Raw genomic sequence first — 19,902 nt, 5'->3', positions numbered from 1 at the left:
TGTTCGTTGCAAATGAGCTGAACCTTTGAGAAGCAACAAACTTTTTCGGAAATTCTTGAAAAATATAAACAGCGCCACCTGCAGTACCGGAGCACTCACTTGCGACAGCAAGAAGAAAGCTTTAGCGTCTTTTAACTTTCCGTAAACGCTGCAGTGTTCTGTTGCTAGTAATAATGTAGCTAAGTAGTAAGCTAGTTGTTTTGTCACACATTCTCATCACACATTAGTCTCAAACCAGGTCGAGTTGTTTATTGTTTCATACAGAAACAAACTGTTTATCATACAGAACTGTTTCATAAAACTGCTTTTTACATTCTTAAAACTTTTGTTTTATGTAAAATTCTTAAAAATGGATGCTGATGGCAGTGTTTTAAACAGCAGCATCCATCTCGATGACTAATCCCTTTCTACTTTGAAATGACAAATGGTTTATACAAAGAAATTAATTTCACTGTATTCATAAACTTCCTCAGTTGTGACACATTCTCGATATATTTCTCTAATAGCTTAATACTAAATTTAACGTAGAGTGTCATTTCCGTCTCAATCTACAAAACGTATCTGAGAGAATTGTGGACGTTCCCGGTTACTTTGTCCCGTTTCCATGGTAACTGTGGCTTTACATTGTTTATAAATGTCTATGTAGAGTGTTAAAACGGCTATACGTGCTAAATCTAGCTGCCAAGTCGTTCACTTCTGTCGTAAGCTAGTTTCACTTCCAGGTTTTTCGTCCGCGTCAGAGCGAACACGGTGATGAATTCCTGTGTCAGGAACGTAATAACCTCACGCCTCTCTTCACACCCCGCTCATTCTCCAGGCTCTGTTATTGTAATTATCTATAATCAGCTCCGAGCAGAAATGAAGCTGCTTTCCACCTGAGTGATTAAAGTGCCGCAGCACCCACGTGTGCTCGGAAACACGTGCTCTCGCAGGATCTCTGACATGTGACTAAACTAGTTTCTTCCAAATCTTTCTTTCACACAGACACACACACACACACACAAAATATCAAACCCCATCTGGTGTGAAATGAGCTGCAGGTTTAAACACAGACGTCTTATTCTATCGTTATATTTGGACGTTTTAAGTTTTATACCAGAGATAGGAAGTTTAATTGGCGGATAAAGCCTCCGAGCTTCAACCAAAGCGCATCCCTCGCTCTATTTTTGAGGTTTTTCATTAAAAAACCATGAACGTATGGGCAGATAAACGAGCCATCAGCAAGGTGAATGCATTTCTCAGCAGGATGACTGAGTTCCTGTGTCTCACTTCTTACAGCTGCTGAGTTTCAGTTAAAGAGAAAGAAAAAGTCTATTTTTTGTTGTTGTTTTTTTTACTACATTGTTGTTAAATTCACTGTTCTGATTGGAAACTAAATCACGAGCTGCTGATTTCTACCGATTATATATAGTTTCTATAACATCATCATCACCTCTGTGTTTGCTTTTCTGAGAAGAGTCACCAGTGTTGGTGTTAAGTGACAGTCTGAGGTCAAGTTGTGTTACATTACAGCTGCTATAACGTAAGCGATAACTTATTTCAGTAACAGATACACATGCAATTCCACCGCCTACCAGCCAGAGGGAGCCATCGCCATAATTCTAACCGCCTTTTGGATCACGTGCCCACTTCCGGTACATTTAACCCAGCCCCGTTGTGTGAAGTATTGTTAGTTCTGCTATCACACCAACCTTATTTCCATGGACAGCGTATTTTGCGTTTGATCATTTGCTGTTTTTCGGTTTTCACTCTCTTGTATTGTGTTTTGCCGTTGTTTGTAACGCAGACTGTATTTCCCTAGATATTTTGTTTACCCGTTTTGAATTTACCCGTTTTGGATTCTACAGGATATCCGTCTGCTTTGTTAAAATTTCACGAATGAAGTAGGATAACTTATTTTATTTACAGTAAACCTAAAGGTGCATTAGGATTTTTTTCTTTAAAATTTGGCCAAATTTTGGTTCACAAAGCTCCGCCCCTTGGATCTACAGTGACCCGTAAAGTCTAGTGTCAATAAAAAGACTGATTTACATCCAAACCTGCACTAGAGTTCTTCCATCAGTTTCACTGTTTTTAGAACCTACAACATAATATCTTCTGTGGTTATTTGTACAACTCAGGAATAAATCTACTATTGCAACTATAAAAGAATAAAAAGTACAGCTTCTTTCTTATTTCCATTCAACTAGGTAATACTATTGTAATAAGTCCCAAAGAGCAGGAAATGGCCTCGAGTGCGTTCCTCAGAACAGTAAGAGTTTCTTAGCAGTGAATGGAATGAGTCATAACCAGGAAGCAGTGTTGATACAAAACGAAAAGTCAAGCAGATTTCAGCTCGTGCAACAATTTTTCTTTTCAGGTTGAGAACTTTTTTAATCGTCCACCACATTAAGCAGACTAAAAGCTTTTCTCCTCCCAGAACCAAATGGTGCAGAACCCTAAGTGCCGTTTCATCGGGTGCTAGGTTAATGAGGTCCTGAAGAACATATGGCCAGATTAACCACCGCTCCTCTAACGTCTGAGGTGAATGTGTTTTTGTTCTTCCGGAGCCGGAATATCCCCTGAGGCCGTTCGAGACTCTGGGAGACGTGCCGAGCGTGCACAAGTGTGTTTTTAAATCCACAACAACAAGCCAAATAGACATTGACTTCTCGGTTTGAGGCTGCCCTGTCTTTGAAAAGGCTTTATTACACAGCTCGATGCGGCGCTGGCACGCTGCGATGTGAGGTGATGTGATCTGCCTAAATTTACCCGTCCTTCCTCTCAGCTCAGTGCCTGTCATCCGCCGCTGAGAAGAACCGGCTGCAGCCTCCGCACTCCACACCACTTAGACCTGCTAGAGAAGGTCAGGGTTTTTTCTTGTGATACACTCCTGCAAATTTGGATTTTTATAGATCTTTATCTCTGGCCTGTTCAGCCCTAGGAATATTTTATAGCATACACTATGAGGAACTAGAGTTCGTCTAAGATAGAAAAAGACTTCCAGCGTGGTTCTAGAGCCTGAACAAACTGCTATGCTGCCGGATTTGTTTCTTCGAGCTTCTTAAGAAACAAATGAACTCATGGAGTAGAAATGAGGGCTCGAAACTTACATGTGTTAAAGCTAACCACAAGCAGCATGACTTCTGAACATTTTAAAGTATTACAATAGTATTTATAAGATAAGATAGAACTTTATTAATCCCGAAGATAATTCTTATCCAGAGACTGTTTCCGTATACTGAAGAGAAATAAAAAATAAAGGACATGTAACTAAAATATGCTATATATACACAACGTCTAGAGAATTAAGACAATATAGCATATTCATGTACATATATTTATATTCAAATCTGTCACGTGTAAATAACGTGTGAAGCCCACCATTAACTTCCTCAAAGAACGTTCCAGAACCTTGGAAATGCATCAATAAATCCAACTGACTCTAAACCACACCTCTTTTACTTTATAAGGAAAATAAAAAAGACATTGGTACTGCACTACAGACCAGAAGGTGATGAGATCAAATCCCAGACAAGGCTCTTTAACATCAGTTTAATTAAACTCACTCAGTTTCAAAGCATATTTCGTAAATAACCATCTCTTGATATCTTCTGCTTTTTCAGTCTAAGTAGTCACGTGTCACAGCATCACGTAAGGAAAAGAAGGAGGCGGTGTGCTGCTAGTGTCCAAGGGCAGGTTTCGAGGCGGAAATATACAGTGAAACAGCGCTGTGTTTGCATTGTATAAACGTCTACAGCGCTGTGAGATACAGACAGATTTTATTGGCCTGCTAGAGCTTGTTGATGCTGTCAGGACTGGTTCCAGCATGCCTCGTTAAAGCTCCCTGTACATATACACAGAGAGGACAAGCAGACACACTGGACTGATCTGCTTCCTTGTATTTTTCTCTCTCTTGCTTTCATACACACATACAGTACACACACACACTGTATATAAACCCACAAACTCAGCACTAATTCCCCATGGAGAAAGTGTGTGACTAAGTCAATAATGAAGTCAGAAACTATACTGATCTATTAGTTCTTCAGGAGCTCTTGGTTGCACAATTGCACGTGAAGATAAACTGTTAAAGAAAGGACATTATTTACATTAGTTACCGTCCAGCGTCACCCAAATAAGAATGCGATTCCCTTCTGAACCTGGTTCCTCTCAAGTTTTCTTTCCCATATCATCTTAAGAGAGTTTGTCCTTGCCACCTTCGCCTCAGTCTTGCTCATTAAGGATAAATGTTAGGGATAAACGGTAACTTAACTTTAAATTTTATCATTTATTCTATGTTTCTATACTTCTGTAAAGTCCATTGTTAAAAGTGCTACACAAATAAATTGAACTGAATTAATAGTTGAATTGCATTAAATTAACAAAGATTTCTCTTCGTCTAACCAATTAGCAAAGACCAGTCCGCTAATCACATTTTTAAGGCGGCAACTGAGCTCTGAGGCTAATGTAGCTAAGTGATAAAACTCTTTCAGACCTAAAATCTTTTCTATCCTCTTGGTTGTTGAGCTTGTCAAATCACCTCCTATAGAAACACTCAGCAAACTTTCCTAAGAAATCTTAGTTGCTCTGTAACAAAGCGTTAATTTAATAACTGCATACATGGAACATCGATAACAGATTAATATAATCATTGTGATTCGTTGCATTGAAATGATCTCAGCAGCTGTGTTTGTGTGGAGGAGAGGAGGAATGGACATGTAGAGGAGAGGTGGAGAGGAGGAAGGCGAGAGAATAACAATAAGCGAGATTAATCCTGTCTACTACGACTAGCTGTGTGGCAGAGTTATTTGCCAAACGCTACATCGGGGTTTGTATCCGTGTTAATCCGTATCAGCAAGGTCACTTCCTGCTGTAGGTTTGACAGACAGGAACAATGCTCTCTCTCCCTCTTTCTCTCTCTCTCTCTGGGAGTGTTATCCTCTCATCTGTCTGTTATTTGTCACTGTAAAACACAACTATGGTGTATTTGCAGCAGGGCGTCTGAGCCCTGCTGACATTTCTCTCTGCAGGAGAAACGATGTTGTACATATTTTAAACTAAATAGACTAAAGGGCGTGTATATTTTTGCCGTTGCACAAAGCATTAAAAAAATTCTAAACAGAAGAATGTGAACCTGACTTTTTTTCCAACAAATAATCCTTTAGATATATAAATATATACTTTACTGATCCAGAAGTAAATATATGTGCCAGGTTTATGTCAAAACAATAAACAAACAAACAAATAAACAAACAAGCGAATTAATAAATAATACATAAATAAACAAAAATAAATAATTTGTAAAAAGAAAATTACACTTTACTGATCCAGAATGTAATATTTGTGCCAGGTTTATGTAATAAATAAATAAATAAATAAATAAATAAATAAATAAATAAATAATGAATGAATGAATGAATGAATGAATGAATGAATAAATAAATAAAAATAATAATGAATAAATAAAGTGTAAAAAATTCTATTATTATGTAATGTTTTAGTTCAGGTGTTTATCTTTCAATTTATTTAAATTTCTAATCACAAATAAATCTTAAAAAATCTTAAATTTTTTATGTATTTATTATATAGTTTTTAATCATAAACAGCTCCAACCTTCCCAATCTTTACTTAAAATTAGCAAGCTTCATTTCATCCTATTCCTTTCCCCAGCGAGCACCTGAACTTGAAAAGAATCACCGTTAATTTTACTTTTTCATCACTTTCATCACATTTTGTTATTGCGGACTTTATTTTGAAACTTGTATCTGTTCCCTAACAGCTCAGTCATTTAGAGTCACAGAGAAGACAATTTTCTCGAAAGTGACATGAAATTGAGCAGCAGCCTCGTGAAGATGCCTGGATTTGATCAATAATTCCCAGCCTTCACAATCTGCTGTCGAGTCGAACGAAATGGTGGAAAATTCCACGAAAATCTAAATCCTTGATTCACACAAACCTCTGCTTGGAACATGGCCTTTATACAGTCGCTGTCTTTCAAACACCTATTCTTGGTCCTGCTGATTATTTTATTCAAGAGCACTGAAAAGACGGAGGGTGAGAAATGGGTTATGGAAACGAGGAGTTGCGTGTGCGACAGATAATAAACAGCGAGAATGCGACTGAAGGCCATAAATCATACAGCGCAGAGAGGCCACCTTACGGAAGTGACTAATCAGGCACATCTTAAACACCATTACGGTGAGTTATACACTGTTCTGACAGCAGGGATAAATCCTACACGCACACACTCACATATTATCGCTAAGATGGATTGTCCACGTGTCTAGACAGAGAAACGAAAACGTAAAGACTTTGTTTTTCCGATAGAATGAAATCCACCATTTTTCTATTCAGTGTGTCATTTACTAATAAATTAATAATAAATCAGATGAGCATTCCAGTCTGATGGTAATTACAATAAACACCTTGTTTAAAGTGTAAATGGCTCAGTGTGGCTCTTATTTACTATATAAAGCGTGTATACGTTTAAATTGAATTTTCGCCAATTTAGTGCGGAACAAGTAGAATAAAACACTTCAGGACGTGATGTTACACGAAAATAATCAACTTCAGGGTAGTAAGAGTAACTCTGCTTTATATAACCAAGGTGTCACTGATTCTTTTTCTTTAACTGCAGAGTTCCAAGGGTTTTAGCCTTCACACCTTTTCAGGTAAAGTTTCTCGGGGACTCACAGACTCAGCACTGGGAATGTAACCTGTGACTCTGTTGTTCTTCTGCTGATTTAATGTGATTTTAATGTTTTTATTGTTGGCTCAGGTGTTTAGATGACATGCGGTGAGTGTAGAGGTATGAGGTGAGGATGAGGTGTGGGTGAGGTGAGGACTCACGTCTCCATGTTGTCCCCTTCCAGGACAGTCTGCACGGGCAGGTAGCCGAGTCGAGGGTGTTTGGCGAAGTACTTCTTCGAGCGGAACTTGTTCTTCAGCACTTTGGTGAAGTCGCGCATGTCCTCACCCGAGGTGGTCTGCGTCAGAACATCAGACATGATTAGAACAAACTATAAAAGATGATTTTAACAGAAATCATGAAAAAATGACAACTAAATAGAAAACAAACAAATCACCAAAAAACACCAAACAACGTGAAAACATTGATTGTAAATAAATACAGAAACAAATAAACAAAAAAAACAAACATCTACAAGAACCAAATAAAGACAAATGAACAAACAAAATGGAGAAAAAACAAAAACAAACAGCAAACTGAAGACAGTGTTGAAGGAGTCAACAGTGGCCTCGGGACCCCATGAATAAATAAAGCAGCAGCTGTTAATATGGATTATTAGCTAGTCAGGACAGCTGACATGTTGCTAGCTAAGCAGGTGTGTTAGCTGAATTCCTGTCAGCTCTCTCCTGGTCTCTCGCTAATACGGAGCTCAATAAGTCAAAAGGTTTACAGCTCTATTTACTCCCGCAGTCACAGCCAGACACTGGAGTGAGAAAGAAAAGCAAATATCAATCTGTTTCTCCTTCCATCACATACTCCTCCACTTCTGCTCCAAACACTGCAGAGAAACAGACACCAAAAAACAAAACGACTCCACCTGAACCCCAGCACCACCACACAAACCACAACATTTCCACATGAACCCCAACACCTTCACCTGAACCCCAGCACCTCCACATTAACTCCAACCCCAACACCTGCACATGAACCCCAACTTGTCCACACGAACCCCAACACCTCCACATGAACCCCAGCACCTCCACACAAGCTGCAACACCTCTACACGAACCACAACACCTCCACATGAACCCCAGCACAACTGCACACGCCCAACACCTCTACACAAACCCCAGCACCTCCACATGAACCCCTGCACCTCCACATTAACCCCAACACCTCCTCATGAATCCCAACTTGTCCACACAAACCCCAACACCTCCACACGAGCCCCAACACCTCCAAACAAACTCCAACACATCCACATGAACCCCAGCACCTCCAAATAAACCCCAGCACCTTCACCTGAACCCCAGCACATCCGCACGAGCCCCAGCACCTCTACACAAGCCCCAACACCTTCACACGAGCCCCAACACCTCCACATGAACCCCAGCACCTCCAAATGAACCTCGACACCTCCATACAAACCTCAACACCTCTACATGAACCCCAGCACCTCCACACAAACCTCAGAACCTCCACACAAACCCCAACATCCTCCAATCCTAAATGTCACACCTGAACCCCAAAGTCACATTCAATCCCCAACATTACACCTGGACCCCAAAATCATTACAGGTCCAAACCCCAAGTTACACACAAATGCAAGTACTGGTTGATAAAACATGTCCATTTTCTCAAGTAATAAAAAAAAAAAGGCAATATCCCTGAGATGAAAGAGCAATATCTGCGAAATGAAAAAGCAGTGCAGTAATACGGCCACAGCAGGAACCCGGGCAGCTCGGCCACTTTCCTATCGATCCAAGCATGGAACCATAACCGTCTCTTTCATCAGCAGGAACGTGAACTATAAATGTGCTTTGTGTACGAGTGTCAGAACAAACGAGTTCACCGAACCGAAATAAACGTCATGTAGCTCCTATAGCTCCTACAGGTGACGAGGTGCTAAATTCGCCATTCTGATTGGTCAGTAAGAATGAGAGCAAAATAAAATCACCAAATTCAGCATACTCCAGATATTTCAAAATCTAGATGAAAAACAAACCATCAAACCATTTTCAAGGCCAAGTGTTTACTTCAGCTGCTCGAGTTCATTCATGCAGTGCACAAAAATAGACTGCTTTCCAGAAGAAGGACTGACTTCATTACTTTCTTGCTTTCAAACTGTTGGCAAACATCATTTTTAAAAGATATTTAGCGACTAAAACCGACAAGCTAAAATCCAAATAAATCCAAGACACTTTCAAGTCAATAAAAAAAACATCTCAGCCGAGAACCTGATCCATCACATCACAAGAAAATGATTCTGATTGGAAAAGATTGGATCTATGTCACACGTTATTGAAAAAAAAAGAACACATCTGTCACATTAAGGCAGAAAATCAGATTTGTGTCACTGTACCGTAAAGATTTCTCACACCAATCAGTTGCAAAACTCATGCTAGCCTTCCGCTCCAACAGTCAGCCACGGAATGACAACATATCTTCATTCCCCACATCTCGCACGCCTCGTGTAGCGAGCGCCAGGCAGGGATTCAAAACGCAACAATTACACTTGCACAGAGTCAATATCCATCACCCTCACAGCTGCGGGAAATCGACATTACATTACAGCCGGGCGCTAATAGCATGCCGCTAACAACATGAGCAACGCAACACAATTTCCACCTTCCCTCTAAAACCACTCATTTGTTCACAATATAAAAAACTAACAATAAATAAGAAAAAAAAACAAAGCTAAAAGGACACTGAAAGGACCCCAGGGAGCCAACGGAGGTTAGGTAGGAAGTGTTTCTCCGTAACTTGGCTCGATTAAGGCGTCGTCTTTAAAGGTCGACTTAGTAACAGTATGAGACTCACCGGTGTGCAGTACTCCACCATGGGGTAGTTCAGCTTGTGTCCTTTCGCTGTGCGGCCAGAGAAAAAGCAGCTCTGACACACGTCGTAGTTAAAGTGCTTTAAACTACGATACCTGTGTAAGAGGAGAGAGGGAGAGAGAAAAAATTGAAAGAGAGAGAAAATGAGTGTGAGAGAGACTGAGTGAGTGAGAGAGATTCTCATATTATCTTTAACAGAAACTTTGTTTTTCTCGCTAGACTTGAATTCTCGACTCTGATTGGTCAGAAAGCACTGATAAATTTTCTATTACAACAATTCTGACTTTAAGGCAAATGACAGCTGTTTTTTTCTAATACTTTATCATTCATTTATGGAAGGAGTCTCCAGTTTCAGCACTCAGTTTTCCGACATCTTCAGAACAGAGTTGTTAACGTTTTTTCTTATGGGTTTTTTGAGTTTACAGAGACAGCTTTACAGAGACAAGAGCAGAATGACGGTTAGCAAATCGAGTGGGCGTGGCTAGATCGAGTAAAGTCTAGAGCTTACGATAACAATATTGCCGATGTTAAAAAAGAAAAATCATAGCTAGCTAGGTGCTGCTATGGAAGCCATGGCAACCGGAGGAAAATATTTATCAGACACGCCTCCTAGTTATATATAGAGGTTTATTTCTGTTGTTTTTTCTCTCATCTAATCTTGCTGAGTTTTTGAGGCAACTTTGGAAGAAAAAACACATTATGCACCAGAATGTACGCTAATAAGAATCACATGACCTGCATAATAAACACTCTCAAACCCACATCGTAATCATCCTCCATTAGGCTGTAATAAGTGCGGATGAAGTCCCTAAACTCTGTTTTTTATTTTTAATCTCAGACACAAACCTGGCTGCCTCCATCACACACCCCTGCCCTCGCTCGTTCTCTGTAATCCATCAGTGCCGGCTCGAAGAGGACATCTGTTCTGTCATGTGTCTGCTGGAATTTCCTTCTCAAAGCTCTACCTCCCAAACACACGCCAAAACACTTTCTGTATCTGTGTCTCGCTAATTACCTACGCAAATATATTCCACACCTGCACTGTTAGCACTGCTCCCTCCGCTGAGGTTCAGCTCTTCATTCTGATGATCAGATTATTGGTCTTTTCGTCAATATTATCACCGTTTCTATGGTAACAATATACACACTGGACTCTCTGTATAATCTTGTGCTATTTAACTAAGCAAAACATGCGTAATTATCCATAACGTTTTTCATCAACGTTCCATCGTCTAAGGAAGGAGTCTCCAGCGTCAATACGGTGATAATGAGAACAAACTATAGACGAATAAAAATAACAATATGTATGGAATAAAAGGAAAACAGTTTGATCCTTTTGTTATTATTATATCGTTACGTAGTTAAGACGGATGTTAGCAAGATATTCAAACACTATGCCTAGCAACTAAAACTGGTTTCCATGGCAACCATGTGTAAAGATAGTTACAGTAAGAATAATGGTGGTTAAGCAGCCTGTGTTAGTTAGTCCAAATAAATATTTAAACAATAGCTAGGCTCAGATTTAAAAAATAAATGAATAAATAAACAAGATCTATTTTATACATTTCTGGCCACCGAAATGTATGAAATATATTTTTTGCAGCATCCTTTCTAAAAACTTTTGGGTCTTTTGTGACTAACCCAATAACTGATGTTATAAAGAATGGAAGATTTGTAAATAATGATCACGTTGAAGCCCCGCTGGTGCATCCAGCTGCTGATTCATAAACATTTGTGTCTCCAAACCGCTCAGTCATCGCTCAGGCTCTGATCTTTAGTGTTTTGCGGATCAGACTCTGACATTAATGCGAGTGCTGGAGCCCGCGGTGAGATTCAGCTTTCAGACAGACAGTCAGTCAGATAGAAAGCTGCACCTCACGCTGCCCTTTCCAGTTGCCCCAGGAAACACACTTCTAAGCTGTGTGTGGGTGCGAGACAGAATCTGCCAGCATCTGTCTGGACACCACTGAGCGCTCTAAGCCCCAGGATACACCACGTAAATTATTAAAACATCTTTTATGATTTCAAACTTTAGTGGCGAATAAAACACCTGGAAAAGTTTGAAACAGGGTTCAGTGGCACAACAACAAAATATATTACAAGATATATAACATATTCTAACATATATCAGGTCTAATACTTTTATGCTTTTATGAATAAAGCTTTAAATAATTGTTCAGTGACATTTTCAGGTCTACAAACAACACTGTAAAGAAGAATTTTTTTTTCACCAGTAAAGATTTTTTTTTTATTTAAAATTATATCCAGAGTTTCTGGAATTTGTAATTAGTTTTATTATTTTTACCTTTTAATATAATTTTTTAATGGAAGAAAAAAAGCTGTAAACCATGTCATGACTAAATTAAAAGCTTTATAAATAAACAAATAAATACCTAAATAAATAAGCAATAAATGTATATATAATAAATAAATGACCAATAAAATAATACATAAAAAATTAGTAATTGAACTTTAAATAAATAAAACAATATATATATATTTATATATATATATATATATATATATATATATATATATATATATATATATATATATAATTATTTTTAAAAAGTAAAAAAAAGAAAAAGAAAAAGACATTTGACAAAATTGATCATGATATCAATTATTACACTGTTCTATCATCCAGCTTTATTTTGAAAAAAAACAAAACAAAACATTTGTTAAGAAACAAAAACAAAATTTGTTAAAACTGGGCAGTGTATATGTGTGTGTACATACCTGAAGCCGACAATCGGACACTCTTTACAGATGTTACACTTGGCCTGGTGTTTGGCCGTCTCAGCAGCCGCCACTCTGTGCAGCACAGGAAGCCACACCATGGACTGCGGCTCCAGCCTCATCCAATCAATAAACTGCCTCGGCTCCAGCTCCACCTTATTGGTCACCTGAGGAGGAAGAGGAGGTGAACCCAGGAACATGGTGTAGTCCAGTTAAAAATAACAAGCAGAGTAAATTTACTAAAAGAACAAAATCCCAATTTCACACTTAACCCAAAAGCCCTTCTGTTCTATACTGTTCTATATAATATTCTCGTTTCTATGGTAACAACTTACCAAGGGATGTGTATAGAGGTAAAGTCTTATAATAAAAGTGTTGCTGTTTACCAAAAAATAATCCTGGATATGTTCTGTATATAATCTTCCTACATTTATGGAAGAAGTCTCCAGTTTCTGGAAAAAAATGTCAGGAAACAATCCGATGACATCATACCCCCCCAGTCATGATTTACCCCCTACATCAGAGCTTCACGTGTATGTTTCATCCGAGCACAGATTAATTATCAGAAGAACGTGTCCTGTTTTCCAGAAGAACGATGGCTTTAATATCTCAAGCGGACTTCATGAGCATCCATATAAACATCCTCGTTAATAATCGAGCGCAAACAACTGACGAAACACCAGCACTTAAGTTTAGCACGGAAATCTGATCTGTGAGCATCGCCATGGAGATGACCAAATGGAACAATCAGAAAGCAAGGAGGTCATTAGTCAGTGTGATCCAGAATGAAGGCATCAGCAGGTAGTAGATAAAAGTCAGCGGGTGTGTAGAAAACACACAGACGCGTGCACACACACACGCACACACACACACACACACACACACAGTGAGTATATGCACCTGTGAGAATGAGGTGTGTGTTGGGCCTTGACTATGGCAATCTGATCTGATGCTGCAGCCTCAGAGTCAGAAAACAGTAGAGAAGCAAAGGAGAGAGAGAGAGAGAGAGAGAGAGAGAGAGAGAGAGAGAGAGAGAGGGAAAGAGGGAGAGGAAAAAAGATGAGGAGAAAGGGATAGAAAGAGGAAGAACAAGGGGGAGATTGAGGTTGAGGGGCAAAGGGGCGAGGAAGAACGGGAAAGAGAAGTAGAGGAAGAAAGGAGTAAGAGAGAGAGAGAGAGAAATCAGAAAAGAAGGGAAAAGACAGTTTAAAACTGTATATTCTCATCCACATCCAACTGCAAATAAGTGAAATAATTATGGAGGTGTGTTCTGGATATTTGTGTGTTCAGAAGCTCCTATGTGGAAATGGGCAGAGTTTGACCTTGCAGCCAAAACGCCCCAGTAACCAGTCAGACACAGTACAGCACTCTGATGAGGTCACTCAGCTGAGCGGGGAGAGTGAATGGACATGTTCTCAGCGCTCTACTCGACGCCTCCTCGTTCCGACGTCCTTCAGCCTGGAAATCAATCGACATCCAGCTCAGTGAGACATGTACGGATTGTTCGAGGAAATAAGAGACGGAAGTCTTTCAGAGCGAGGACATATACACACTCGCTGAAGAGAAGTCGGCGATCTTCTTTTGTCTGTTTCTGTGGAGCTTCATGACTCGGACCCACAGGCCAGTGGGTCAGCACTGCTGTTGTGATGACTTGTGAGTTGCTTGTGAGGCTTTGAGCAACATTTACTCTAAAAAACGACAATTTTGTGATAAATTGTCCATTTTCACCTTCTCAATTGAGGATTCTCTTCATGTTTGTTCCACAGACACAAATCTGTTTTTTTTTTCCCCAGAGAACTGTCTGAATTACTGAGCAGAGTTGGAGGTGCTTGGTCCCGCTGTGACTTTCTCGCTCTCCCTCTGCCCCAAACTCATCCATTCTCCTGGTCTGCCATCGTTCTGTTGATCTGTTTCTGCTCTCCCAGCCTCCTGTCCAATCACTCCATCATTCCACACCTCACCCTCATCGATCTCTCTCTCTCTCTCTTTTTTTTTGCCCTCAGCTTGCCTGAACTTCACCTTGGGGTGAAACGCTCGATCTCCCAGAGCGTGGCTCAAATCCCACATTTAATCTCATCTCACACTTCTCTTCCTGTCTCTCTCACTTTCATTTCACTCTCCCTAGTTAAGTGACACTGAATCCTAACAGGACATGGAGAGAGAAAGACAGACAGGCAGAGAGAGAGAGAGAGAGAGAGAGAGAGAGAGAGAGAGAGACATATAAAGTCAGACAGTGAGATACAGGGCCTTAGATAAACAAGAGGAGACAGACTGAAAGAGACTGACAGATAGACAGAGAGTGACAGAAACAGAAAAAAGGAAGAAAATGAAAGAGAGACAGGTATGCAGACAGAGAGGTAGACCTAGAGAAACAGTAAGACAAACAAACAGAAATAGAAAGAGTGACAGACAGAGAATGTGAGACAGAAAGAGAAAGAAAGACAAAAACAAGAAACTTGCAAACTGAGGACAGAGAGAGAGAGAGAGACAGACAGACAGGCAGACAGAAAGAGAGACAGACAGACTGGCACCCAGACAGAGATAGACAGAAAGAAAGACAGATGACAAACAAAATAATGTTCTAGAAAAAAAAAAGATTGTGAGTTTGAATCCCAGAACAGTGTGTGTGTGTGTGTGTGTGTGTGTGTATGTGTGTGTGTGTGTGTTACACACATGCTGGAAGCAGCTCCTGACGCTTGGTTCGATGTTGCTGCCCCCAAACGCTGCCACTTCTCCGAGCTGCCGTGGGATCTGGATGGCATCATGCAGCAGTAGCCCCAACTGCCTCTGATCACACGTATCCCCCGGAGACGACACCTGGTTAAACAGACCTACACACACACACACACACACACACACATTACATCGATCGCTAACATCCAATATTGTTGGCTGACATTTTAAAAGATGAAATATGTTTACATTTTTTAAGTTTAATAAATTCCTCTTCCTCTCGCCACATGCCAACGATTACAAAAATATTAAAGTGTGAAATGTTTACAGTTGAATGTTTTTAACATGTTGTGGCGGGCCGTGCTTTTCACACCTAGGCCTTCACTGGTGTCTTTCCTGAATTAATCCACTTCTATACCATCATTAGTATCTACTGCTGTGGCATCATAATCAATCGTTAAATAGCAAAGTAAAAAAGAAATTAGGCTACAGTATTTCACACCTCACAAGGAATAGTCAATTTTATTAGTCAGCCTTGAAAATGCATTTGTGAGGCTGTCTGTGACCAAATCGATTTCTTCTGCTCTGTCAGCCATTGTGAGTTAAAATATATATATTTTATTTAGTTTGTGCGGTTCGCTGCCTCTGACTACTCCAATTATCCAATCAAAGGACGGGAAATTGCTGACGTAATCATATGCCTGCTAGATGGCCCCAGTGACACCAACTCGAAATCTGATTGGTTAATGTAACTTCATTGTAATTTCATTGCCACTTATTTTAAGCTACAGGCGACTGCACTATTGATTCTGAAGGCCTTAAGGCAGATTTCTTTCACCCTGGCAACATATGATGTCAGCCACTGGCTGAAATATGATTGGATAAATACTCTTATCATAAATATACACTACTGGAAGCAGCGCAACCAAGAGAAAAGCTATGAAATGTAGAGAATAGACTATTGGGAATAATTTAATACACATTCATGGAAAAATATATTAAATATATTAACATGCAAGTCAGTGATTCAGATCACTGCTGTTTAGGCCAGCAGAGAAGGCATTGCTGGCCCTGACGGCCCACCACTGTTATAATGTCATAAACCAGTTACTTCCTGTTAGCATTTATGTTAATACAGCTTAACAAGAATCATAGAAAAGTGACTGAAACTGGAGACTTCTTCTAGAGTCTGCTCCTGTTGTATCCATGTCTCACTCCACAGTGGTTGTTAATATGAAGCTCATATTAAAGTAGACACTCAGGACATAAATTGTTTTTATTTGTAGTGTTTCATAAGTTTCTCTGTTTTTCCCCAGCCTACTAGGAGCAATATATTCATAGAAAAGTTCCATGCAAATGTCTGTATCATAAGTAAATGATGATATCAAACCCATTTCTGCTCTCTGATTTTACCTTCAACTACTAAAATTCTGCGTAAGGTTATCCAAACGAGGGAAAAACACACGTCTAAAACACACTGAAAGCCAACAGAGTCCTGACACATTTTATATCAGAGTCATAGAGATGAAATAATTAGTTTGTTTACATTGATTGAAAATATGTTAGAATGTCCAGGTAAAAAGGGTTAATATTATATCAGATTTGTCTCACAGCTGGAGCGACAGTCGGAGCTGCATGGATACGGCTGTGTCTGATGTCAAATGAATCACATCCATGAGGTCCAGAACTCTCACGTCTCACACCAAACAATGACTGAGCACTCGCATAAACATTCTTCTCACAAAGGGAACGTCCCGAGTCATGACAACACGACACCGCGCTAGCTGCTCACCAATCATACTTATCTAAATTACATTCCAACAAATGAAGCCACTTCTTCATTTTCACACGGGAGCAAGCCTGAAAAGCAATGAGGGGCGTGAATTAAAACCACATCCATTCCTCACAGATGCACACGGGCACAGCTATGCATTAGCACAAATGCTCCTTAGGGGGAAAAAAAGTGGCGCTAAATAAATAAACAATGAGCTGAGAACGCTTAGCGAGAAAATTGCTTCGTTTTTTCTTGCCGTTGTTCACTCAACGCTTCGATTCAAAGTCGTGAGGAAAAGAAGAGATCAATGAGGCAAATATCAGGAGAGATCAGGATTTAGATCGAGGTTTAAGCCTCAGCAATACAGGTTACATCCCACTGTGTGTGTGTGTGCAAACAAATGGAAGCCATTTTGTGAAAAAAGCAAGTGTTTTGACATCACAAAACATAAGAGCCAATCACATTTCAGTATTCAAATGTCTTTTGCTTTTAATTCAAATGTTTACATTTTTTCTAGGTTGGAGTATAAAGCTAGAAAGAAAAACATGGACAGAGAGACAGGTATGCAGAGAGAAAAACAGACAAAGAGAGAGAAGAAGTGAGACAGTGGGACGGAGAGAGAGACAGATACAGACAGAGAGAGAGAGAATGAGAGTCAGACAAAGAGAAATACTGTAGATAGAGATGCAGTCAGGAGAGACAGGTAAGACAGACAGAAAGAGTTAGACAGATTGACAAAGGAGAAAGAGACAGACAGACTAACACAACTGAAGAGAAAGAGAGACAGAAAGAAAGAAAGAGAGGCAGATAGACAGAGAGAGGGAGAGATACAGTAGCAGAGTGGCACCCAGACAGAGAAAGAGATGGACAGATGGATACAGATGAGAGAGATGGACGTTATTCAGATTAAAAATTTACAGAAAATTGACTAATGAAAATCAGACATTGCTTTTTAATTGTGGTTCAACAGAAGCATTAAAAAGAAAAAATAATGAAACTGGCCTGGACAAAAATAATGGTACCCTTAACATAATATTTTGTTGCACAACCTTTTGAGGCAATCACTGCAATCAAGCAATTTCTGTAACTCTCAGTGAGACTTCTGCACATGTCCACAGCTATTTTAGCCCACTCCTCATGAGCAAACTGCTCCAGCTGTCTCAGGTTTGAAGAGTGCCTTCTCCAGACTGTACGTTTCAGAATAGTCCAATGTTTTGTTCTTAGCCATTCTTGGGTGTTTTTAGCTGTGTGTTTTGAGTCATTATCCTGTTGGAGGACCCATGACCTGCAACTGAGACCAAGCTTTCTGACACTGGGCAGCACATTTCGCTCCAGAATGCCTTGATAATGTTGAGATTTCATTGTACCCTGCACACATTCCAGACATCCTGTACCAGATGCAGCAAAGTAGCCCCCGAGCCTCCTCCATGTTTCACAGTAGGTACTAGGGATGCAACAATACAGTTAACCCACGGTTCAATACATACCACGGTTTTCGGTTCGGTTCGGATGGCCTGGCAAATTAAAGTTTTTTTCCATTATTCTTTGCTTACGTGACAGGAACAGTAAGTATGTTAAGAAGAAAAAAAACTGGTTTTAGTTGCAATTCTCTTTATTTTACTTAAATGCAAAAATCAACTTTAATAGTGTACTGAAAATAGTGAGATATAAAAATTAGCGCTTGTATGACTTTTATGCAGGGGACGGGTTTGGAGTACGGTGCTCTTTTTTCCCCAATCCAGTATGTAATGAACAGTAAGGGTAAGATAACTCTGTTGTCCCAGAGGTCCAACTATCTGTTATTAGAGCAAGGCTTTGTGCTTTAGCCGATTCGTTTTCAATTTTTTTGCGTGTTTTTTTCATAGAGGTTGGGAAAAAAGGCTGTGTCGGTAGTGCGTAACGCGGTTCGAGCACTTTTATAAGTTGCCGAAAGCCCACATCACTGATCACAGAAAATGGCTGCAAATCTTTAGCAGTTATGATATTATAATTATTTTTTGTGTCTCTCTGAACCAGTTGCGTCTGAATGCTGGAAGGAATCAGATAGGGGACTGTTGTTTTTTGGGTTCCTGTGTTACCTGCTCTGCCATCCTGCTTCCACACAGTGATATCTCTGGGTGATGGAGCTGTAGATGTGTGGTCATGTTTGAAGTATTTATGGTTACCGCCCCTAACTTTAGCACTCACTGATTGGATATTTACTCGGGGGAGGCGTGTCTGCCTCAGCGCGCAGGCAAACAAACAGGCGGTTCAGAGAGTAATAAAACACATGGTTATCATGAAAAAAACCAAAAACCGCGCACATACGCTTATTGAACCGTGGAGTTCGTACCGAACGGTTCAATATTATATTGAGTATTGTGGTATCCCTAGTAGGTACAGTGTTCTTTTCTTTGTATGCTTCATTTTTGCATCTGTAAACATACAGCTGATGTGACTTGCCAAAAAGTTCCAGTCTCCTCTGTCCAAAGGACATTCTCCCAGAAGCTTTGTGGCTTGTCAATATGCATTTTGGCAAATACCTGTCTCGCTTTTTTATGATTTGCTTGTAACAGTAGAGTCCTCTTCAGTCATCTTCCATTAAGTCCACTTTGGCTCAAACAGGGACGGATGGTGCAATCTGACACTGATGTACCTTGGCCTTGGAGTTCACCTCTAATCTTTTTGGAAGCTGGGCTCTTTGGTTACCATTCGTATTATCTGTCTCTTCAATTTGTCATCAATTTTCCTCTTGCAGCCATGTCCAAACTTCTGAACTGTAGTAGTAGTGCAACTGTAGGAATATCAAGCTGCTTGGAGATGCTATTACAGCCTTTAACTTTAACATGTTTGTCTATACTTTTCCTTCTAACCTTCTGAGCTCTCTCCTCCTCTCCTTAGCTTTCTGTGGTCCATGATCAGTGTGGTGCACACCATGATACCAAACAGCACAGTGACTATTTTTCATCCTTTAAATAGACAAACTGGATAATTACAAGTTTGAAGACACCTGTGATGCTAATGAAAGGACACACTTCAGTTTAACATGTCCCTGTGGTCAAATTATTTTCAATCTTTTCTAGGGGTATCATCATTTTTGTCGAGGCCAGGTTCATTAGTTTGTTTGTTTTTTTAATGCTTCTGTTGAACCACAATTCAAAAGCAATGTCTGATTTTCAGCTTTTGCAGAAAGAATAAAGCTGAACCTGTGCTGTATACAAACACTATAT

The 19,902-nt window shown here is 39.8% G+C and overlaps 1 protein-coding gene across 10 annotated transcripts in view; it reads right to left on the bottom strand.

The window, feature by feature from the left end:
* utrn (utrophin) overlaps positions 1-19,902 on the bottom strand; it is a 179,931-nt gene that overhangs the window by 15,533 nt on the left and 144,496 nt on the right. For all 10 annotated transcript variants that reach the window (XM_058410390.1, XM_058410397.1, XM_058410395.1 and 7 more), the window contains 4 exons: positions 14,920-15,077; positions 12,247-12,413; positions 9,491-9,602; positions 6,832-6,968 (listed from right to left, as the gene is read on the bottom strand). In XM_058410390.1, coding sequence (XP_058266373.1) covers positions 6,832-6,968; positions 9,491-9,602; positions 12,247-12,413; positions 14,920-15,077 — 574 coding nt within the window. The remainder of the gene's footprint in view (positions 1-6,831; positions 6,969-9,490; positions 9,603-12,246; positions 12,414-14,919; positions 15,078-19,902) is intronic.

The sequence above is a fragment of the Hemibagrus wyckioides genome, linkage group LG15 (assembly GCF_019097595.1).
Source record: "Hemibagrus wyckioides isolate EC202008001 linkage group LG15, SWU_Hwy_1.0, whole genome shotgun sequence".
NCBI classification, from domain to species: domain Eukaryota; kingdom Metazoa; phylum Chordata; class Actinopteri; order Siluriformes; family Bagridae; genus Hemibagrus; species Hemibagrus wyckioides.
The sequence above is the reverse complement of the archived record's forward strand: the minus strand, read 5'-3'. Positions and strand labels throughout refer to the sequence as shown.